Source organism: Nothoprocta perdicaria, unplaced genomic scaffold, assembly GCF_003342845.1.
Source record: "Nothoprocta perdicaria isolate Ctin4 unplaced genomic scaffold, notPer1 scaffold_1, whole genome shotgun sequence".
Classification (NCBI taxonomy): domain Eukaryota; kingdom Metazoa; phylum Chordata; class Aves; order Tinamiformes; family Tinamidae; genus Nothoprocta; species Nothoprocta perdicaria.
In genome coordinates, this window is record NW_020454093.1 from 13328333 (window position 1) to 13351926 (window position 23594).

Below are 23594 nucleotides of genomic sequence, written 5' to 3' on the forward strand. Positions count from 1 at the left end.
CGCCGCGGCGCGCAAGGGGTTAAGGCCGAGAGCACCGACACGTTGAGGGGGAGTAGCCAAGAGCGAGCAGCAAAAACATCATAGCGCATTCCTGGGTAGCGCTCAGCTGCCAGCATCTGATTAAAACCATATCTCTCGCTGTGAGTGGCTGGCGAACCCGCAGGCGAGAGCGCAACCGAATATTTAACCGGGCCCCCGCCGCCGGCCGCGCCACCGGCCGCAGCCCTCGGACCATGCGCGCAGCGGCGCCCATCTAGCCCGTGAGTAGCGCGGCCGGGAGGGAGGGAGGCGCTTTGCCCGCGGACGGCGGCGCGGGGCTCCCGGGGCTGCGGCGCCGGCGCAGGGGGCTGCTCGGAGCCCCCCGGTGCCGGCGGGGCGCCCCGGCCGCGCGCGAGCCGCGGCAGAGCAGGCACGTGTGGGGTTGAGGAGGGCTGCGCGGCTCGGCGGGGATGTACGTGCACTGAGCTCTGCGTAAACAGCTCGAGATGCCTTCATCTCCTCCAGGAGAAGAGGGAAGGCTTGGGATGTGCTGGAGCTGCTTTTATTTGTGATGGAGCATCCTTGGTGAAAGTGAAGACTCCTGTTCACAGCAGATGGGTCTAGYGAAGAGAGGCAGGGTTAATGGGAACAAGTCCTCTCTACTAATAGAGAAGCTCGCTGGCTTCTCAGCTGCTGAGCATTGGAGCCTCTCATGCTCTCATCATATGATGCTACTTAGGCTGGCTGCTCTTCCAAGGCAGTGCCTCTGCTTTGAGCACTAAAATGCAGGTGTTGCCAGTACAGCTGGGCTGCTCCAGAGCAGAGCTGCTCTGGGGGTTGGTACAAGAGCTCTGTGCTCAGGTGATCTTGGTGTGTTTTAGTAGAGAAGCCAGTAAATYTACTGGTAAAGTAGGATTACCTTGAGTATGCTGGTGTGGGGGTGAAGTAGGGAGGGATAGGATTAGCTTGAGTACTTGGTGGGTGGGAAGGGGGAGAATTTCTTTTTGCCTTAGAATGAAGTTGGTTTGCCTTAAAAGACTACAATTTAATACAAAATTCTTCTGTACCTTCCCTATGGGAAGAAAAACAATGCTGTCCAAAAGGGTCTGGGTGTGAGGGCATGCAGGCCAGAGAACAAGTCCAGGGATTCAAACTACTGGTGAACTGTAGATGGGCACAAGTGAGATGCCTTATTTTACTTGAATCTGTATTTATGAAGTCACATATTCTAGCTAGCTGTGAAGTCCTGTAACTTTTTTTTWAAAAAAAAMCTCTGATGTTTGTTAAGTCTTCAGATCAGTTTCTATTGAATGATTACAGGACCTCCCCTGGAGGAGGACAAGATAGGAGGTAGCTGCCTAGAGAGCCAAGGTCCAAAACAAGTTTCACCTGGCTGTGAAGGAGTCCTCCCCCATGTCTACCTAGAGAATCACTACYGTCCTGTTCAACTCAAATGCCTTTTGATGCATAGTCAGGTCTCTAACATGCTCAGGACATTCRGGGAACTTGGTTGTGTCTAAAGCAGCAATTTCTACTAACAGAAGCTCACTAGTGTTTACATTTAGGGGTGGAGAACTAACTGATGAGGACAATATCAGTGCTAAATGAGCATCAGGTGATACCTCAAATCAGAGGATTAACTAGCAAGCCTCATGACTTGGACAGTGGGAAGGCTCAGGGACAAGTGGAGCCAATGGCAGGTGCTGTGAATCCTGAATAGATTCTCCCTATCAGGGCTAAGAGTGTCTTTCTGTGCAGTCTCCCTCCAGATAGGGAGACTGGGAGAATGGCAAGTGCTACTCTGCTAGGTTAGTGCTTCTCATCTACTGTGCTCTTGCATCAAACGAGGTATTGTCCGAGCACTGGCGGTTGTGTGTAGCACTATCAGTTGGAAGCATGGGCCAGGTGCCAAAAATCTGGCATTGGTTTCCTTCTGGGAAGGTAGATTGTTATCCATTCTACCATGTGCCTGCTGCTCAGCATCTCTGCATCTGCAGTATATGCCTCTTYCTTGGTGACGAGAGTGCTGCTTGTCAAAGCACCTGGATAACCTGATTATTGGAGCCAGTGGGTGCTGTGATTGAACCTGTTCTTAAGGCTTTGTGATCAGGTATGTTAAGAAGTGATCTGGATACGGCATTACATGCAGAGAGTGGCAAAAAAGTTTGGGCTTTGTGGAAAAGCAATTAAATGCGCTTAGCCTTGGGGTGAGGAGAATCACAGGYAGGTGTTTGAACAGATTTAAAACTGGAGCCTGAAATATGTAGTAAATAGTGCAGAATATGCCCGGCATTGCAACTGCTGCCAGACCTGCAAGGTCTTTTTCCTCCTRTTGATGCTGTTCTTAACTGGTGAACTTCACACTACTGGGACAGCAGTGTGACCTGCCAGGCTAAGCCAGCTCTTGGGAATGCTTGTGGATGGTATTCAGCATAGCTAGCAGTGTGCAAGCACTTCAAAAGCATAAAGTTGCTTTTACAACAGAGGGATAAATTGCACATCCAGAGAAAGCCGGCTTGTTTTGGGAGCAGCACTGACAGCAATCCTGCTTCCTTTTTAGGTCCTGGCAGAAGTAATGAGCAGATAGCAGGAGGTTATTAGGAGCATCAAGGCTCTCTCCTTAGGGAGGGAAGAGCGGTAAAAGTCTTAAGTTTCTACAGCACAACCTGGCAGGAGGCTGCTGCTCTCCACCTGATGGATGGTGGGCTCTACAGAAATGCAACCTGGGGCTGCCAAAGGGATTGGGGAGAATACGGTGTCTGAGCACCAGAAAGTGCCAAAACAAACTGGCTTTAGGAGACTGGTTTTGAGGTTGTACCTTGGTTCAAGGGTCTAAGGGTTGTAAAGAAGCTGAATGGAGCACAGCTTGCTAGTGGCAGGCCTAGTCAATAAACAAGATGTACCAGTTTGGACTGGATTAGCTTGTTCATACAAGCTGGCCAGCTGAGTGCTGAACGAAGCATCTTCTCCCGTCTAGCTCTTTGGCCCAGGTCCCCAGGGGCACAGACCACTCCAGCCCCAGCTCCGGTGAGGGGATGTGCCTAGCGTGGGCTCCCTTGCGCCTGAGGGGCGAGCTGCTCACCAGCAATGCTTGGTGGAGCTTTTTAAGCTTCAAATAAYGCCCTATGGCTGGTGTCTGTCACCTTAAATCACAGAGCTTTCCCAATACTGTGGGGCCAGTTAAGGACAGTTTGCTGGCCTTGCAGCTGTATTTCCTGCCTCTTTGCCAGTTCATGTTGTATCCTTAAGCAATGAGATGAAAAGTGAAATATTTGATGAGAATTATCTCTTCAAGAGAGCAACTAGGTCAGAGAGACAGGATACCAGACCTTTACCCTGGTGTTCAGGAGGCTTTGTGACAATGTCATCTGGCAACTTGCTCTTCTAGCAGAGCATACTGAACTCTTAATGCTAATGTGTCACATGCCTGCGAGTCTCCTTCTGCAAGAAGCCTGTAATCCCCCTGCCCTGTAGCTTAAACACATAGGGATGGAGCTTTCTCCCTGGGGAGGACAGGATGAGTACAGAGCACTAAGAATGTTGCATTAAAATTGCAAATTACACATCTGATGAGTTACTCTGCTGTAGTAGTAGTAGCTCTGTGCTTCTGCTAAACAGGGCTATTTGTGCTTTGAAGGAGGGTGCAAAAATTCCTATATGAGTAGGAAGTAGCATATATGAGAAGGAGGTCCTAGCACTTTGAATGACAGATCCAGCTGCAAACATCTAGCCGGGCCTGTGTTTAAAAAAAAAAGTAAAATAAAATATTGTAAGCTTCAGAAGAGGATGGAAGGCTGCCATCTGCTCTCCTCCTTGCACCCTTCTAATGGCAATCGGACATCTCTTAATCTGACATAAAGATCTTCACTCAGATGAAGTGTTGGAAAATTAGGGAAGCCTTTTCAGGATTATTTCTAAGTCTGGGTTTAGAAGCAATAATGTAAACTTCYTGTAGCGCAAATGAAAGGCATGTGCAAGTACAGCTACCTCCAGGTAAACTTATTTGCAGTAGTGAATGCCACTTACTACCTCTTCAGTAGGACAGCTTCTGAACAAGCCACTGTGTAATTTGGAAAAATGCTTGTTTATTTTTTAAAACTGTAGGTACATTGTGCTTGATTTGTCTCTTGGTTAGTTATCCATTATCCATTACCACCTGTCTTGCTGCATACACAAGTGAGAGCGAAGACCCTTGTAATGACTAATCCAGAAGGCAAAGAGTAACAAGCRGTATACCTCATACTACCTAATTAAGGGCTGAAAAATCTGTTGTGGAACTTGCCTTTATAAGGTGCAAACAGACTCGTCAGTCTCCCAGTAATGTACCAGGRATATTGTTGCATGAGTCAGTCCTCACCCGTGTGACCAATGACTGCTACAACAGTCCATGTAATCAAGGCTAGCAGTAATGGGGATTTCTCAAGTATCACTGAAATGAATGATTAAGGACAGACTTCTGACCACTTATAGGACTGTCAGGCTGGGTAAATGCTTTATGGATAAACAAATTGCAGTAGTTGGCTGTATAGTGGTGACTGTGTGTTTAAGCTGGGTGAACTGAAGAATAAAGTCCTGTTTCTCTGGCAGATGCCCTTTTGAACAGGTAGAGAGAACACTTATAATTCAGCATAAACTATGCTAAACACGTACAATCTCTCCCAGAACAGTTTGCACACGCCCAGGCTGCAAGGAGGGATAACTTTGCCAGCACTGGACAGTTAACAGTGTGCAGCTGAAATAACCTATGATAACAGCTTCAATATGTGTCAAGTTCCTGCTCTGAAGAAGGGGTGAAAAGCACAGCTATTGGCAAGAGTCCTTTGCTGTGCTAACTAGCAAGAGGATCAGAAACAGTTGTCCTAGACAGGAAAGCATTAGGAGCACAGTTGGAAGGGAAACTTTGTGCTGTGTTTGTGGTATGGRGGGGTGTGTGTGTGTATGTTAAATCAGACATTCTGCATCTGAGTAAATACTTGCCATGTTGACCAAAAACTGCTGTGCTTCCAGGTTGCTTGGTATCTCCAGTGGGTCTTGACAAACAATATTGATGACAACTGAGGGTGAGCACTGCAGGCATCGTGCCTGAGACTGTGTGTAGGCCGGTGATGCTTTTCTGAGCAATAGCTAAAGAGACACTGAACCTGGGCCTTCAGCTCTGGAAACTGAAGTGAGAGGCATAAAGGAGTGTTGCTGTCACGTTGAGAGGCATAAAGGAGTGCTGCTCTCATGTTGAGAAGCATGCTCATTTTCTGGAAGATTAATACGAGGAAACTTCTGTTGGAAGCTTTCTTGTAAGAACTGAAAAAATAGGCTAGTGACCTTCTGTAATGTATGATGTCAGAATGAGCCAGGATTACCAAATAAATAGATCTCTTGGAAAGAGTTTAGTCTTTGTAAAAATAAGATTCCAAGTTAATGGTGCTGCTGATGTGAAGTAATTTCTTAATCTGTGGAATGGATACTAAATGCTGAGCATGGGAGTTGAAAAGACTTTCTGCAAGATGCTGCAGGGTTCCTGGAACAAGTCCTCAGCTGAGATGGACAGAAGTCTGTCTTTAGCTAACCATCAATGTCCATGGGTGCCTATCAAAGGGCCTATGACAGGGCTAGTTCCTTTGTACTTGAGACTCAGTCTTCTGTGGGCCAGATTGCATAGCTTGTGAAGAATACCTCATTTCATCACAGAACTGAGATGAGTACAGTACTTGCCAAGCTGTACCATAGCACGTTGTTAACCGAGTATGTCTTTTAAACTGGTCACGAGTTCCACAGCAGTTGTAGGTATGTATCAGAACACAGGTCCCATAGCAATTGGAAAAGAAACTCAAAATAGAGCCAATTACTATCRTAGCCAGGTTGAGAAGTGACAAACTGTCTGATTAGTAATGATGTTCTTGGACACAGTACAACGGCAAAAGTACCAGTCTGATTGCATCACTTGAGCTGAAGTGGTTGCTCAGGCCTAGCTGTTAACTTAGTGGTTCCAAGAGCTTTAAATGTGATTTCCCCCCTCCCTTAAAATCGAATAGCATAGGAGACTAACGCACTGTTATCATGGGAACATGTTCAGCCCAGCTGTTGCAATACCATTTCAGTGTATCTGCCACTTGTTAAGATGTCTGGGTAGAGGTTCACAGGCAGGATCCTTCACCAACAGTGCCAACATATGGAGCTGACATGACTAATTATATATTAAAGTTCTTATCTACCTTGTGGTAGGAGCTAGAGGGAAGCAGGTGTCATGACAAAGGTATTCCCTGAGATGTCCTTTACCACAATCCTATTCTACCTAGCAGATGAGCATTGCTTTTTCCTCTTTGTCATTACTGAGGGTTCAACAGCCTTGGTCACACAGYATGCCCAATTTTGCAGTGGGAAGTATAACTACAGCTGTAGCTTACTCCAGAAGGCAACTGTTGGTAAAGGAGCTCTAGATATAGGCCTGTCTTAATACCTCTGTAAAGTGTTGATCTAAGTGAGATGGCAGAGCATTAAAGAGGGCTTTAAAGCAAACTAGCAAGCTGCATGGAAGAAGTAGGAAGCTTAATGGATGTGGAGGAAAGGGAATATTTGAACAGATCCCTAACTCTAGGTTAAGCCAGAGAGTTGTCCTGCTGGTGCTGGGACCTGGCCAAGCAAATAAGTATGATTCTTCTCAAGCAAGATCAAGTACCTATGGCCTAAATTATGTAGCTGGATAGGGTTTTTTTTTTTTCTTACAATAAAACCACTGATCTCCTCTTGAAGAACTGCCAAAGAAACAGAACAGTGGGGGACATTGCTACTCGAGACCTTACCCTGTGAGGAGAGGACTGATAATTTTCCTTGTCAGACTAGTTAGGCTAATGCCCTTTGCTCTTGTATCAGGCTAACTGTAGGTGCTTGAGTTAGTCCTGGCAACGTGGGAGCTGTCAGGGAGATTTTGTTAATCTTCTGGCAAGTGAGGCCATTCTTGCATTCCAGACATGACATAAGTTGTAGGGGAATAATACCAAAGCTGTCTGAGCTCTCTACAAGCACTTGTATCCAAGCAAATACTCATTTTGTGTCAATGCATATTGAGTATAGCCCTACCTGTAGGTTAGGCTAATATTTTTCACATATATTGGCTCTGCTAGATCCTACTGAGTTAGTCAGGTTGCTTYTTAGTAGGGGAAGCCATCTAATGGTATTATTTGCGTTGGATAGGAAATTCTGCTTACTTGCTATCCAAACTGTAGTAACCTTGTGTCATGTTATAGGAAATCTATTCATGGACTCTCTTGTACACCTCTTTGTTAGAGCAAAAGATGTTCTGGTAATGAAACAAAACATATTTAAAGTGGTATCTTATTCAGCTTTCCAGCACAGATGACCTTGTTCAAAAGGCAAATGTGTGAATAACATCCATAATTCTGATTTATTAATGCATGCTTAGTGCTTCTCAGAGATGCTCAGTGCAGCAGGAACTAAGCAGAAAATGTGGAACATTCACATGTAGCAAATTTGAGTGTTGCCGTGACTGTAGGTCAGTCRTACAGGCGCTCACATGAACGCACTATTATGCTTCAAAAAGTAGAATCCTGCTAGACAGGATTGCCCATTATTAGAAAATATCTGGCTTGCAGCTTTGACTCTTGCTAGGCATTTTGTGTATTGCTGTCATCCTGTGTAGTCTTATCTCCAGTGTGCAAAACGAAGTCTTGAAATGTGTTCCCTTGAGTGGAGAACTTGTTTATCAACCTCCTGAAGATAGCTCTTCTACTGAGAACTTAATGGTCATGTTTCTCAGGATGCATTCGACAGGTCCTGATACAAGCTCCTAGTTAGAAGAACATGACCAGCCCTTCAAAGGAAGGAGAAAAGAAAAATGGGCTTGGGGAAGTGTGTTCAACACTTGGGCTGTTGCTGTGCTTCCGGTTACTACTTCTTCCCAACAGGATACATTGGATTTGGCAGTAAAAGCTACTTTTGTCCTCTCCTGGCCTCTCAGATTCTAATTTGAGGTTAATATTTACATGCAATAACTCTTAAAGCTGAATCATGTACTTGCAGTATTCAGGGACAAAGMAGGAGCACTGGCTGTGAAAAGGACAAAGTATTAGACTGTGGAGCAGATGTTTAGTTTATGATATCTTGGCTCTGACTTCTCAGTGCTTCTAACCTCTTTTCACACAAGCTTTCTTCAGTACTAAGGCAGTTATCTTTGCTGTGATAGATGAGGAAAAAGCCTTTCTGTTGGGAGAAGATTATTGCCTGGTTTGTAAATCTCATGGCAGATTACAGCCACAAYGAAGACTCAATTCTCTGTGCAACTACATAGAAATAATATCTAACAATTTGGGGTAGGCAACACCCTGATGCATTCATCTCAAATGTGGGGAAACTAAACACTGCTCAGCCCAACTGTGTGGAATATGCTTCAGTTCTTGATATGTTGAGGATGCCTTGTTACTGGTTAATAGCCCTCCTTGTAGGAAGTTTAAAGAATTCTTAAACATCAAAAGTAGAGTCTACCCACAGTGTTATGGTTGACTTTCCCAGGATGGATGTGAGAAACTTCAGTACTAGTAGATGAATGAACAGTTGCCTGACTTGAAAGAATAGGTAACTACATAGCTGAATGTCCAAAGCAGTCACTTTTGAGGACTGAACATTGCCCACTGCTTRCAGGACTGAGCCTGCAGGAAAAGATGGAGATGGCCATCGGTGTCCTTTTAACTTTGCTGGAGTACAATAAAATGTAAATGGGTGAGCAGAACATGGTGCATATCTACTGATACAGGCCCATCCCAAGATGGTAACATCAAGGGGAAACCTGCAGYCTAAGACTTCAGATATAGGTAGAATAGTATTTAGCCTAGCAATCTAAAATAGTCCATACAATTGTGGAGCGAGTAGTTAAGCTCAGTCTGGTGATAACAGTGGACTTATCTACATGGAGAAGATACAAGAGACATCACTTAGCAGTTTACTGACAGTTGCTGTGGGAAAGATCTTGCTTTTGGCTATGTCAGTATAACTGAAGGCAGAACTGGCTTTGAGTTAAAGCACTTGYATCTCTAACCCTGTCATACTGTGCTGGCTAACCTTCTGATAAGCTCAGAATTTGGGTGTAACAGAAGAGTTCTGATCTCCTCTTACCTTGCTCTTGCAGGCTGAGTGAGGAAGCTTTAAAGGAYTGACTATGGCAAAAGAGCACAAGGAGCACCTCCAAACAAGAGCACAAACTACAAATACATAAATTTGTCTTGATTAAAAAGTACTTGAGTAGGCTACGTGATGCTTATGTGTATCCATAGGTATGCAAATAAACAAAAGGAAGCTAAAGCATGAACAGCTTTACCTGTGGCTTAGGCATCAGTAGTCCAAAGGAGACTAGATTGCTACTTACGCAAGCCACACTTTTTYKTGTGTGTATGGAAAACTTGGATTAAAGCCTGCAGGGTTATGTGCYAGTCTTCACCCTGTAGTTAAGAGCTAGTCACTTAACATGTATTAAAGCAACTTTTGTCTATCCCTGCCTGTATCCCTGCTTACCTGTTAGATTTATTCTTAAAGGTATTGAGCCCTTCAGAGGTATGACAAATGACTGCTGTGGTCTGACAGGCCTCATCAGGTGAGATGAGCTGTGCCAGATCTAAGATAAAGGTTGGGAGGAAATATGTCCTATAAACAAACTCTCTGGAAAATGCTCAGATTTTCTTCAAGTATTGACAAAAAATAGTTGAATCATTGCAATTGCTCCCAGACTCACTGTGGAGAAGCTGAAACTTCTGTGTATTCYTGCTCACTGTCTTACACCTCAGGATTTTGTCCTCTGTGGCTCCAAGTGAATAAATAAATTGCTTCCACAGACTCAAAGCAGGCAGGAGTGAATAGAGYTTCAAGACAGCAGCCTAAGAGGTAGAACTTCACATTTGTCTAAGTACTTGTGCGTATCTGGCCTGCTCTAGGATATCTGTTAGTTACTGTATTTGACTCTGATGTCAAACTGAGATGCGCTCAGCTCTGATGGTCATAGTCACAGTGAGTAACTGTGCAACTGCACCCTGGAGTAGGGTCATTGGCAGGCAGGTTTGGGGCACCTTGAGGTTGCTGCTGCTTTCTGAACAGAGCATCCTGGAGAGCAGATCCTAACTCTACTTGTGTCCTGACATTCTGCAACAATTTTTCTAAACAAGTAACCCTCCAGATAAGTGGTAAATAACTACTGATTCAGTCATAATTCTGTCTTCCTTCTTTCAGTTTCTAAATAAATGCAGTGAAGAGCAGTCATAGACTTTTTCATCTTGCCTTTTTAGTAGGGTATATTTTTGGAGGGAAGGATGCAAAAACCTTRAGATCACTTGGATATTGTCTAGAAAACTTGATTTTTTTCCTCTAGAATGGTTTGCAGATCAAGGAATTGATTCGCTTTTATTTAGCGTTACCACATCAGACTTCCATTATTTACAGAAGCATGAATGAAACTCACTGGTTTCTTTTGAGCACTCTGTTATCTTCTTAAGTGTATTCAAAGAGGTTGTAGCAAATTTCTTGCATTCTCCTCCATCTTATTGAGTCACTGCTGGCCATGTTGAAGAAGAATTTAGCAGCATACTTAAAGTGCTACAAATAGCTTTAAAGGTGTTTTTAATTTAATTAAAAAGCTTGACAGAATTGGGCACAATGATGTAATTACAGTCTTTAGGTGCAACTTCTAGGTCTTTGCATGAGAACGGTCATTGATTTGCACTTTTTATGACCTACTGCTCAAATTGTCATGCTTTACTGGACTTCATTATTCAGCAAAAGAAACCCTGAACTAACAGGTCTAACAACTTTTTTTTTCCCAGGAAAAATATTATGCCTGCCTACTGATTACTATTTGGATTTAAATCTCAGCAAGCGTAGCTGACCACCATCTCATCATGTCTACTGAAGCTGAAACTACTACCATCAGCAGCCAGCCTGAGCCGCAGGCTCCRCCAAAAACACAACCTTCAAAGAAAGAAAAAAAGAAAGGTAGGGAACTTGAGTACTTCTTATAAAGGTCTCCTTAAACTTCTTGTGCTTGCCTAAATCTAGGATCTGATTCATTATGTAGGGACAGTAACTCTGAGCTTTCATGCTGACTGAAAGAATGAATAAACAAACTAGTAAAATCTAACCAGAAGGCAGGTTTTAACCATTGAAAGCCTTTTCCAGGTTTTAGTTCCTGACTCTGGTTCTCCTAGTCAGGCTCAGGAGCTTTAACAAGGCATTGAGACTTGGAGGAAGTGAAAGGCTTCCTCCAAGGTAGTTCTTCTCCCAGCAGCATCCAGGTAGCTGCCAGTGTGAGGCTGTGATCAGGTATGCTCCATGCTCAAGAGGGAGTGACGTGTGACATGCTGCACACGCACAGTTTGCTCAGAGGAGCTGCAGAACTCTGCGAATCGGATAATAGACTTTGGATCGGTTAGGTCATGTAAACACCTTGGTACAAAAAATCTAGGTAGCCGTTACTACCCATTACTTAGGTACACAGGGTATTCAGAGGAAAATAAAGGTCTTCAGAAAAGTAGAAGTAACAGGGCAACAGCAAATACAGCCAAAATTCTCAGTGATTGTTGGGATGGAGGTGCCAGGACTTGTTTCAGTGCTAACAACACTGATGGAAAGTTCTAGTGCAGTGCTTAACTAAACTGATACTGGTTGAGAAGGACTGCGACGGCCACCTAGATGATCACTAGGTGTAACAAACAAGGGACTGGCATCTGAAAGATTTAATTGACATTCAAGCCAGGCATAAGTACTAATTTTGATTAGTGTTGTTGCTTAGTGATCATAACTAACTGGYTATTCCCTATAAATCTTTAACTCTTCTATCTATCATGTGACAAATGCTTTCATACACTCCCCAAATACTAAGCATTGGGCTCCACTCTGAAGAGAGCCTGAATTCTGCAAGAGCGCGATGACTCTAAAGGAATAAACTTGTGTATGCATTGCTGAAAAGTCTAAGAGTAGAGTAAGTTATGTTAAAAGACAATTATAAATRCAAATAGCAGATGTATTTTTTGTAATAAACTCTGGAAGCCACAACTTAGACTTCTCTTTTTTTTTTTTTAACTTTTTTCTGTCTCCAGGGTCAGAAAAGACAGATGAATCGCTCTTGGCTAGATTCAAAGGCGATGGTGTAAGATACAAAGCTAAACTAATTGGCATTGATGATGTCCCAGAAGCAAGAGGAGACAAAATGAGTCAGGATTCAATGATGAAGCTGAAGGTAAAGGCTTGACCTGGTAATGTGAGGAACATGTTCTGTTCTGCTCCCAGAAAGCAGATCAAATGGTCATTTTGAGACAGTGGTAAATCGGGGCTTAATAGTAGTAACAGCAGTACCTAGAGAGAAGCTCTAAATCTGTAACCTTTTGCTCAAAGGACAGTGGTTTTTAATACAGTTCAGCAAGCCTCTCTAATGTCTTTGAAATACTCCATAATGATGGGTCTCCTGTTTTCATATTGGGCGCTCAAGCGTGGACTTGATCCACACTTGGATGAGGAATACAAAACTCTGGATGTCTTTTATAAGAATGTCAAGCACAAACTGATATACTATGGCAGTGTAGACATTTGGTGATATAGATGAATCACAGAATAAATAGGAAGTTGCAGCAACCAAGATAATTCTATTTTTGGAAAGTGGAATCCTTACCTAGCTTCATTCAGGCTGGGAAGCTGCATGGATCAGGTAAGGTTGCTGCTGCAGCAGCCTTGTGAACTAAGACAGGAGGCTTTAAAGCTCTTAAACATTAACAAAGGAAAATTAAAGTCTGGTTCTGAGTTGTTGCTTCTAACCTAGTCAGGCATGCTGCAAGAGCAATGCCATTCTAATGAGAGTTGCACAGGAGTAACTGGAATAACTCTAACACAGACCCAGTATGGGCTYGGAGAAGCTAAGGAGGTAAACTAGGGCACAAGACAACCGAGTTCTCATCAGTACTTCAATACTGGTTCTCTCCAGGGAATGGCAGTGGCAGCCCGTTCCCAGGGTCAGCACAAACAGAAGATATGGGTAAACATCTCTCTCGCTGGTATCAAGATAATGGATGAGAAAACTGGGGTAAGAAATGACTCCATTGTTATAAGGTGGTTGAAAAAGTGAGAAACYTGGAAGTTAGACCAACTTGAACTAGTGCCTAATAGCACTAATCCTTGTGGAGGGAGGCCCTGCTCTGAGACCCTGCGAGGGAAATAGGTTGTAACTTGGCTGTTTTCCTGTTAGGAGACTCCAGCATTCCATTGTGGCTTGTCAAAACCTGAAAAAAAAATGGTCTTAAACTGGAAGCTTCTGAGTTTCTTTTACCTGGGCTATAGAGAAGGGCAGTTGTGGTGYTTTCTGCAGTTCAAAAGGTGCTTAACTTTTTTCCCTGATTCTAGGTTATAGAGCATGAGCATCCTGTGAACAAAATCTCCTTTATTGCTCGGGATGTAACAGACAACCGGGCCTTTGGCTATATTTGTGGAGGAGAAGGCCAGCACCAGTTTTTTGCAATAAAAACGGCACAGCAGGTATTGATCTAAGTCCCTTTTTACTTGCTAGAGCATGAAAACTTAACTACTGATTAATCTATCTAGAGCTTTACTCATCCCTGCATGAGATCTAGGGGAACATAAGCACAGATGGTTCCAGTTCCTCACTAATGGCTTCCACTCTATATGGATAAGTTCAGCAAAATTAATTGCAGTAAGCAAGGGCATGAAGTGTTTTATTGTAGACTTCAATGACGGTGAACGAGATGAAAGCCATTGCTATACAGTTGATGTCTATTGCCCTCTCTAGAGAAAGGACTGAACTATTAGCATGGCTTTCTGTGGCTGCATGTTAATTACYATGCTGATTAGCCAAACTATAGATGTCTCTTGCTGTGTTTAACACCCAAACTTTTCTAGCTGGGGACTAAGCAGGACTTCAGTAGCTCTAGACTGCTGCAACTGTACTGCTTGCGGAAATCAACTCTTGAAATCTCTCCCTCCCTGGGTTTGTGTATCTAGAATCCTTGAGTAAGAAAATGATCACAGGATCTGCTGGACAGGTCTCACATTACCTGTGAGCATCAAGTCAAAGGTGGCCCTGGTGCCTGAATAGGGCTTGTCCTGTTCTAGAAACTGATACAGCTGCTTTATGCCTCAAGCAACACTTGAGTAATATGGTTTAACCTACCACCATCTCAGCAACAACACAAACCATTCCAGACAGTTGCAACTAGGTGACTCAGAACAGGGCCCTCTATGGCCAGGGGCTACCGCTCCCTTCTTGGTCACTTTAGACTTTCATTCTGATACAGGTGCTGTTTCAAACTGGTCTGTTCTGAGCACTGAGGCTTTGGCAGTCCTACTTTATGCCTGCCTCACTGACAAGCTGTTTGAACCCTCTTTAAATGTTAGAAAAGCATTTTTCAGGATCAGTGTTGGAAGAGGAGGGCTGACCAACTTGGATTTTTCTTGTGAGACTCTTACCAAATAGCTTTGTACTTCTGAGGGAACAGGATAAAGCCTTGTCAGGTGTACATGAAACTTTTTATATCACCTGTTTTTAGCACTCCTTCCTCCTTTCTCCACCAAAAAAAAAGCTTAACAGAAGGTACAGTAGCAGTTGGTAACTGCTCTGGGCCTGCTGTGCCCTGCTGTCCCTGGATACTGCATGTTCTCTTCTATGCAGAAAATGCATTGTCCTTTAGACTCTTGCTTTCTTTAATGCCTATCAACCTTATTGTTGTACTTCTATGGCTCACTGGATTTCTGAGGCAAGCTGCAGTATAGCACATGGCCTAAAATCTTTTCCTTCTCATCTAGGCTGAGCCTCTAGTTGTTGATCTTAAGGACCTCTTCCAGCTAATATATAATATGAAGAAAAAGGAGGAGGAAGATAAGAAAAAGGCAAGTAAAACTATGTAAACTACTCTAGCTTATATAAACATAAAGTTTGTTGCAGCTCTGACTTGGCTTGTGGCTTCTTGTGAGACTTGATAAAGTCTTGATATTTAGGCCTGGGATTGTCTTAGGTCAGTGATTAGTAGTTCTAATATCAATGGTTTGAAGACCTCACACACCTGGTAAGATAYTGAAAGCAAAAGGCTCTGAATAATCTACCTGACATACAGATGCTAAAATCCTCTTTTCCTCTCCAGAGTGAAGAAGTCAATAAGACTGAGGTAAGTTGAACTTCAGCTCAGCTTCACTTGAAAATGTATGCTGCTATGACGCTGCTAGTCTTGACTTGTCTATACTGCTAGTGTATAGAGGCAATGCCCATTGCAAAGTTCCCCCTGGAAAGAGGATTAAAGGGATCTATAGAATTAATACTGAGTAGTGATATCCCATATTTTTCTGTATTACTTGCTCATGTAAGCATGCAAGTCTCTTGTTTAAGGCAAATTTTGATATTCCTATCATCACTGACACTGTTGTCCATCTATTCTAGAATGGTAACGAAGCACTACCTGCTGATCAGGCTGACAAACTGAAACTGGTAGGTGAAATTGTAGAGCTTTATTGACAATATTAAGGAGCTCTTAACTCACTTTCTCCTTGTTATTGGGAAAATCTTTATTTATGCCTGCAGTAGACCTGTTCAATGCTTAATTCTTGCTCATGCAAGAGCAGATGCAAACTCTTTCAATATTTCTGATTTCAAGGGAGTTGACCAGATGGACTTGTTTGGGGATATGTCCACACCTCCTGATGTGAGCAGTCCCACAGTAAGTAGAGCCTTGCTTAACTGTCTAAAGCTTCTTCAAAGCAAAAAAGCAAAAAATAGTCCTACTGCTAAAATCTGTTTGATTTTGTTACTCCTGGTCTCACMAAGACACTTGCCTAGCTATGATCAGTATATTAGTGCCTTAGTATATTAGTTGATATCACTTAACTTTGCCAGCTAGTCCAAAGTAAACTCTGATGGCCAAGAGACAATTCTCTATTGCTGGTCAATGCTGCAATAGGTGTCCCTCCAGGAAGTGATTCAGTCCTGGTGCTCTTAGTCCCTGCTTGGTGGAGAGACAGAATGCAATATTTTCCACTTGTGAATAGCTTTCTAATCTTGCTCTGAAGGCCAGGCTGTGCTAGCTTATGAAATCATGTTGTCTTATTGTGACTGCAGCTTGCTAAAACAAAGGACTAGAACTCAAATGGATGTGTTTGAAGGCAGCAAAAGCTTAAGTATAGTTAGTGTTTAATGACTGTCTATCCTCTAGACAGTAAAAAAAGTCTTGTACCAAACTAAACAATTTTAAAACTGGTGCTTTTACAAGTGAGTTTCTGAATCTGAGTAGCCTTGATCTCATGAGTGTTTTCAGTACATGTCTTATGGTTTGTTAAACTTAGCTTTAGTTTAAACTTCATACTGATCTAGTATTAGCTAAAGCCTTACCCTGACAGCAATCAGGGCTACCTTTTTTCTTTTTTAAAAAAAAATCTATACTGTGAAGCACTAATACATAAAACTAACTTTATTTTTCTTTCTGAACAAATAGGAAACTAAAGAGATTCTGTTAGTGGATCTAAACTCTGAAATTGAGACCAAACAGACTTTTACAAAAGAGGATCTCTTCTTGAATGGCATCACAACCTCYCTTCCACAACCAAAGTCACAGCCACCTTTCTTGCCTGAGACTTCTTTTTCTGCCAATCTCAGCTTCTTTCCCACACCTAATCCAGACCCTTTCAGTGATGATCCTTTTGCACAGCCAGACCAATCTGCACAGCCTTCATTTGATTCTCTAGAATCTGCCGATCAGAAGAAAGAAGGTCTGAGTAGTTTGACACCGGTGGGTAATGGTGCTTCAAATGGTGATATTGACTACTTTGGTAAACAGTTTGACCAGATTTCTAATAGAACTGGCAAACGAGAAGCACTCACAAGCCAGTGGCCATTTGAGAGTAAACCGCCTGCAGCAAGAACCCCAAATGGGGTACCAGAGAGAGAACAGAATGGCTTTCTTAAAGCCCCATCAAATGTGTTTGTGGAAGGGCCTTCCAAAGGARTGTCTCTGCAGAATGGAGTAAAGCTGGATTCTGAAAGCAATATCCAGCTCATGTCACATGAGTCTATAACAATTAGCCCACCACCACAAAGTACCAAGCCAGGAAGAGGAAGGAGGTCTGTCAAGGTGAACAAAGTTCAAGTAATTACTGGTGAAATGCATGCTCATAGAGAAGCTGGGTGAAGGAATCTTTCCTTTCTCCCTACTGTATAACTGGCTAAGCACCTTCACAATGCAGCTACTACTCTTCCACCCACCATGCTTTCTCTAACCTCTCTGCAGCCATGGCATCTTCTAACTTTCAAGAATGCTTTACGGTAGCTATGATCACTAAATTTTGTATACTTTTTTTCCTTAACGCTGCCATACTTCTGTAAAGGTCTGGTAAGTATGCTGCAATGTATACTGATGCTTGATGTAATGCCAGAGCTTCTTGCGATAGCTGTGTGCCTGTCCTCCTGTAGTTCCTCCGCAATGAGGAATGCTAGCCCTAGTTTACYGAAACCAATGTAGTTGGATGGCATCTGCCTCCTGGAAGCAAGCTTTATTTGGGTGAATAGATGGCAGAACTGGAACCAGGTTCAGTTGCATTCCTCCTGTACTCAAATAACCTGAAACCTGGTTATCCATGATATAACTGCTATGTACCCTATTAGAAGTAATTTTGAGTAATATTGTAGCTTTCTCTCTCCAGGGGCTATTCAGAATGAGCAGGGATGCTTACGTGGGACTAATTCTCATTAGTCTAACAACTGACTTGATTACTTTGACAGTAACTGTCAAAGGTAGATGATACTCATTTGATACAAATAGTATTAAATGAGTATTCTAGATGCTCAAACTGAATAGAGAGATTTGAGACTTCTGTACTTGAGCCCTAGCAGAACACACTGAGGTTGAAGCTCTGCAGTAGTTGTTACAAAAGCCTGTGTAGTTCTGGACTGGAGTCTTGATCTTGCTAGCCAATACCTGGACAAGCTTTCTCACAACAGCTTTCTTRCTTTCCAGACTGCATCAAGTGACTTGTTCAGTTCGGACTTGTTTGCACCAACTACAGAGAACCTTGGTTTGACTTCAGTGACGCAGACAGGACCTGTGCCAACTAATCCACTGGACCTCTTCAAAACAAGTCCTACCACAGCACCTCCACTGGCTGGCGTAGGTTAGTTCACAAAGAAAAACTCTTGCTACAGTCTAACACATCTGTTGATACCAACAACAGTGRTTCTAGTGGTGGTTCTAGTTCACTTCATGTACAGTACTAAGTTCATATGCTTTTTTCTATCTATTYTGGACCCTAAATTCTGCAAGTAGGACCCTGAATTCTGCTCTCTGACCTGGGTTTTCCTGTCTCAAACTTCAAGGACAGCTTGCTGCTTCAGTTGCACAAGATCAGGTGTACCAGGCACAACTTGTAAAGCCAGGGTAACATCACAGTKGTCTTATAGCTTTAGTCTTATAGGCTTAACTGGCAATAATTGTACAGTAGATACTTCCATGACTGAATGTTCTTATTGCTTGTCTAACAAYCTCAGGTCCACTAAGGACTGAAAGAGCTGAGTAGAAGGTAGACTTCTACCTTATCTGTCTTCAGCCAAATCCCTTCATTTTAAATTTTAAGCAACAAAATTTGCAAAGAGCATGTGCAGAACAACTTGCTGGTACCCTCAGTGGAATCAGTGCACTTTTACTTAGAGGTTTCAAGTTGCTGAGTGCTGTGTAACACTCTCCCTCCCAGGTGGCTTACCAGTAACTTCATCATGGAGTGCACAGACCTCTGCCTTCACTCAGGCTGCATCTGTCTTTCCTGGAGCTATGATGCCTACTCAGCCTACAGGATTTACTCAGCCACTTGCCTTTGGTACTCAAGCAGTGTCAAGCTGGAACCAACCAGCATCTTTTGGTCCAGCACCCTCTCAGGCCCCTGGTCTGTGGGCACAGCCAACACAAGTTCCATCTACTTCATGGGCACAGCCATCCAACGTTGGAAATCCGTTTCAGAGTAGTGTATTCCCACCTTCAACACTACCTGCTCAGACACCATCTGTACTGCCTTCCATGTCTACAACAAGTACAACCCCACCTCAGCCACCACCTAGAACTGCACCTCAGAAGGAGCTATCCAAGAAAGAGAGTGATGCCTTTATTGCTTTGGATCCACTTGGTGATAGAGAAATGAAGGATGTCAAGGAAATGTTCAAAGACTTCCAGCTGACAAAGCCACCTGCAGTACCAGCAAGGAGAGGGGAGCAGCAAAGCCTTTCAGGTGCTTCTGGAGCTTTTGGTAGCTGTTTTAGTAGTAAAGTAGGCATTCCTCAAGATAGTGCACATGAGGATGACTTGGAAGCTAGCAAGTTGTCTGCCAAAATCTCTCACTAGTATAGCTGTACAGGGAGTGGGGAGGCTGGCCACTAGCCTTGATCAGATAGGACTAAAATGATTTACTGACTACAGAAATGGTGGATTCAACAATTGTCTCCCCTAATAACTTAAAAAAAATAAAAAACTTAACCTGCAGCAGTGGCCAAACACTGACACCTAGTGACTAAACTATTTAAGTAGACCATGCAAGCAAGCTAGGTTCTGTCTAGAGTAAATGTACTGAAGTGAAGGCAGGACATAAAATTACTGGACTACTAAAAGCAGTGTGTACTAGACTAGCTGGAGTTGTTATACAGACAGAGCTGGGTACATGTCTGAAAGGTTTGGTGATGCAGCAGTATGTCTCCTCTCCCCAGAACCTCCAAAGCCTGCTCCTCGACAGACTGCTGTGCCAGCTGACGGCCTCTTTGAAAGTCAGCCTAAAACAGACCTTTTCACCACCTCCACTGTAAGTAATAAAAAGCATGTTTTCCTCTTGAGGTAGGGAAAACCTCTATTTGAGGGCCAGTCTGCTCTAGTTTTAGAAACCAGAGAACAAAACACTCTCTATATCTGAGGCTAATATCTAGTGTAGCAGGGCATTACTTGCAAGAGGGTTAACAAAGAAAAATTCCGCTTGCCTTGGATTTGTAGCCAGTGTCCTGAGCTGGGAGGCACTACTGGGGAGTCCTTCACTCCTGTGTTGTGAGCTACTGCAAAATAACATGACTGCAAGAGGCGTACCTGGGCTGTGCTTAGTTCTGCAGAGCAGACTGAGTGTACATGCACAGAGCTCCCATTCATCAACTGGGAGGCTCCTCTGCTTCCTATCTTCCAGGGGAGGAAGTGGCTTAACCACATCACTCTGCTTAGGATGCAGCATTTGATTCCCTGAATGGAAACTCTGGAGCAGTTCCAGAATATCTTAAGTCAGCGTTCAGCAGTTGGCTAAAAGATCTCATTATGACAGTCCTGGCTCAACTCCAAATGAGTATTCATTAAGTGTGCAGGCCTTCCTAGCAGATACCTTGCCTCAGACTAATAGATAACTACAACATGGCTTTAGACAGCTTTTCTCAGTGTTGCTCTTGGTGCTTACGTAATGAACATTGCAGAGTGTTTGGAACAGGAACTGGCTGGTTTAATTCTCTAGAGTAAACCTGGTGAAACCTGAATCTAACTGGCTATGGTCTTTCTCTTAGAAGGAATCTCAGAAACCACCTTCTGGTCCATTTGGTGATCCTTTTGGCAACCCATTTGCATAGATCAGGTAAGTTTTCCACTAATATATAACATACTTTGTGCTTTGAACTTGGTTTGGAAAACTTTTGGCAAAGAGCTGTGTAGAAGATGACACTGGCTTAACTGGAATGCCCCTTTGAAGTAAGGCAAGCACTTGCCTAGCTCCTAAAAGAATACTCTGCTAGAATATGTCTAGTAAAACTTGTAAAGGCTTCTTTCTAGGTAAACTGAATCAGTGTCCCTTCCTTAGAAATAAGGATCTTGATGTTCTGTGAATTTAGATTTCAAGGCCAGAAGAGGTTTAGACTAATTTTCACTGAGAAAAGTTAATGAGTAAATGTGCTGCAAAACTCCAAAGTACTGACCTAAATACCTTCAGGTATTTCCTTAAGTGTGGTGTTAGCAGTGTGCCACATAGCTCTCCCCTAAATATTCAGGATTTATATTCCAAGTGAGAGTAAAAACAAGTGTAGTTATGAGGTATTTGTCACTAGAGACTAATGCAAGTCTGAAAGGGAAGTGTGTTGGTTTGTGGTTTTGGGAGGAGGGAGGGAATGAGGTATGGTTTCTGTGTGTGTGATTGTCTTAACCTTGACCAGAGAACATGAACTGCTGAACTAGCAACCCTATTCCATGTTTCTACACTTTTTTCCTGAAATCTAGCTTCTAACAGAAATTAAGTGCTGGTTTTTATCACCTTAGGTGTGTTTTTTCTTAAAAGCTCTATGCTTTTTTTAAGCAGTAAAACTATTAATTTTAACCATCCTAATACTAAGTCCTTTTCACCATACTAGGCATAACCAGAAAAGGACAAATGGAATAACTGGATCTCTTCTCAACGTGACTTTTCTACTTGTTTCGTTTTGCTGTCTGCTGCTCTTGCTGCCATTCCACGATGTCTGTAATCTAAAACACGTCCAAGTGGATTGAAAAATGAGCCCTCAAAGAATATGCTGTGAAGAAGATTCAGGGCAAAGCAAGTGGGAAGTTGGACTCATGCTGCACACCCCGGTTCAAATTGGTGGATGGTAATTTTATTTTAGTCTTGGCAGTGTTCCATGGAAGAGCTTAGCAACACTAAGTCATGCTGTCTTAAATATGGTCACCTCAATTCCTGTTTCTGTAGCACTTACTGTCCTATAATATAGGAACTGAATGTACCTGGGGAAAGAAATGCTACGCTCACATGAGGGAATTGAATTGGTAGCTATAACTCCACATCTTTAACAACTAGGTCAGTGCATGTTACCACAGCAGCAGCTAGTTGTAAAGTTTGGTGGACACTACTCACTTCTAGTTGGTGACTGGACATATGACTTGGTCTCTGAGCCACAAGGAGGTAAACTGTGTAGTAGGAAAAATCTAATAGTTGCCTATTCACCAAATGGTAAAGCTAGCAGTCTGCCCTAAGTGTGTAATAAGGTGACTAAGCCATGGGGCTGTGGAACTGACCAAACTTGCCCGCCTCAGAGCTCTGAGGGTACTGGAGCCATAGAGCCAGGTAAGCTGAAGTGCATTTTGCGGAGCCTCCAGGTAGTCATGGACACTAAACATTGTCTTGGTGCTAATATGGCTTTTTTTTTTTTTAGGGAAGGAAATTACTTTTTTTTTCTCTTTTTAAGGTGGCTTGGCAGACAAGTGGAACAAGCAGATAGGCTTCTTGTTTATATTTCAGTGAATGTCCCTGACATTGCTCAGTTTGAGTTGTCACACCAGGCAGTGTGGCGTGTTCCAATATGTTAGAAAACAAAGACAATCAAGGCTTCACTCCATGCCTAGGTTCCTTGTGAATAGATAAATCACCTYTGTGCCTTCAATGTAAGGTAGTTCTCCATCCCTTTGAAAGCAGTGCCTTTTCTAGCAAACTTCTTTACTAACAGACCTTTAAATCAGTTGGTTTTTAACCAACTGTAACAGCTACTTTCTTGGCCAGTAGTGATGGCTGATGTGTGAGTCTTTCTGTTCATATTAAGTATAAACTTGAAATAGTGTTGTTAAATGCCTAAGCTGAACTGGAGAGCTATAAAAATCAACTTGAAGACAGCCTTAGTACCCAATCCAGCCAGTCATGCAATTTGTCTTGTATATAAACCTCTTTTGCACTTTCTGTAATGCAAAAAAAGCTATGAATTATTTGTCCCAAACTGGAAATACAGAAACTTATGGTTGTTACAATGTTATAAAACTGTCATATCTCAAATGATGTTACTTAATGACATTAAAAAGAAGCAACTCTTCATAGCAAATGAACATAAGTGTGGCTGTTGATTCTGTCCTGTAAACTCAACCCTGTGTCCTTGCTGGCATTTGGTGTTCAGAGACTTCTAAGAATTGTTTGTCTTGCTCTTTCTTAATATGACTATCTTATAGCATGGTCTTAAGCTTTGCTGTAACTTTTTGGGTAAGGCCTAGGTCTGAGCAGCCTCCTAGGCTGCCTCAGCTATATATAAAGTAAGCTSTTACTAGTTCATCCCATTGTCCAAYGGACAGCTTGAGTTGRTCAGGACTTCTGAGGCTAAAGATGCTTTCTTATCCTCTTCTCCAAGACTGGAAGCCAGCAGACATTTTCATGAACTTAGACAACTTCATTTCTTCCCTTCAATGTATCTATTCCAAGTGCTTKTAAGAGGTATTTGACAAGAGGGAAACTGAATTAAGGGGGAGAGGGAATGTCTACCTTGCTCAGAACAAATTTTCTATTTTTTTTTTCAAATGAAGATGGATTAACTCTTAGGCATTAAACTTACCATTTTAGATTAGACTATAGTACTGGAGACWAACTTAAAACTGTCAACTTGATGTATAAGGCTAGAACACCAAAGCAGCTGAGCCAAGTATCAAGATGAGTATTGAGCTAACCATCAAAATGAGCTATGAGTGTTAGCCATGCTAATGCTAACAGCAGTACTATGACTTAGTAGTTGTCATTCTGACAACCTAGCTTAAACTATTGCAGAACTATGAGTTGGGTCAGAAGGACCTCTTAAAAGCTTGTCAAATGTGCTTGCTGGTCTGCTACCTTAATTT

The 23594-nt window shown here is 42.8% G+C and overlaps 1 protein-coding gene across 3 annotated transcripts; it reads left to right on the forward strand.

The window, feature by feature from the left end:
* The first annotated feature begins 202 nt into the window (after positions 1–202).
* Positions 203–22725, forward strand: DAB2 (DAB2, clathrin adaptor protein). 3 transcript variants are annotated; one of them, XM_026037795.1, is made up of 15 exons: positions 203–260; positions 10797–10965; positions 12069–12208; positions 12947–13045; positions 13363–13494; positions 14779–14862; positions 15114–15137; positions 15407–15454; positions 15621–15683; positions 16455–17090; positions 17973–18126; positions 18703–19230; positions 19703–19794; positions 20531–20595; positions 21362–22725. In XM_026037795.1, exons 2-14 carry the CDS (start codon positions 10872–10874, stop codon positions 20588–20590), a joined length of 2154 nt encoding a protein of 717 aa, XP_025893580.1. In that variant the 5' UTR covers positions 203–260; positions 10797–10871; the 3' UTR covers positions 20591–20595; positions 21362–22725. The 3 variants fall into 3 exon arrangements, with proteins under 3 accessions (XP_025893580.1, XP_025893572.1, XP_025893586.1); XM_026037787.1 differs by having other exon boundaries at positions 204–260; positions 20528–20595; XM_026037801.1 differs by having other exon boundaries at positions 205–260; positions 16455–16748; positions 20528–20595.
* The last annotated feature ends 869 nt before the right edge of the window (positions 22726–23594 follow it).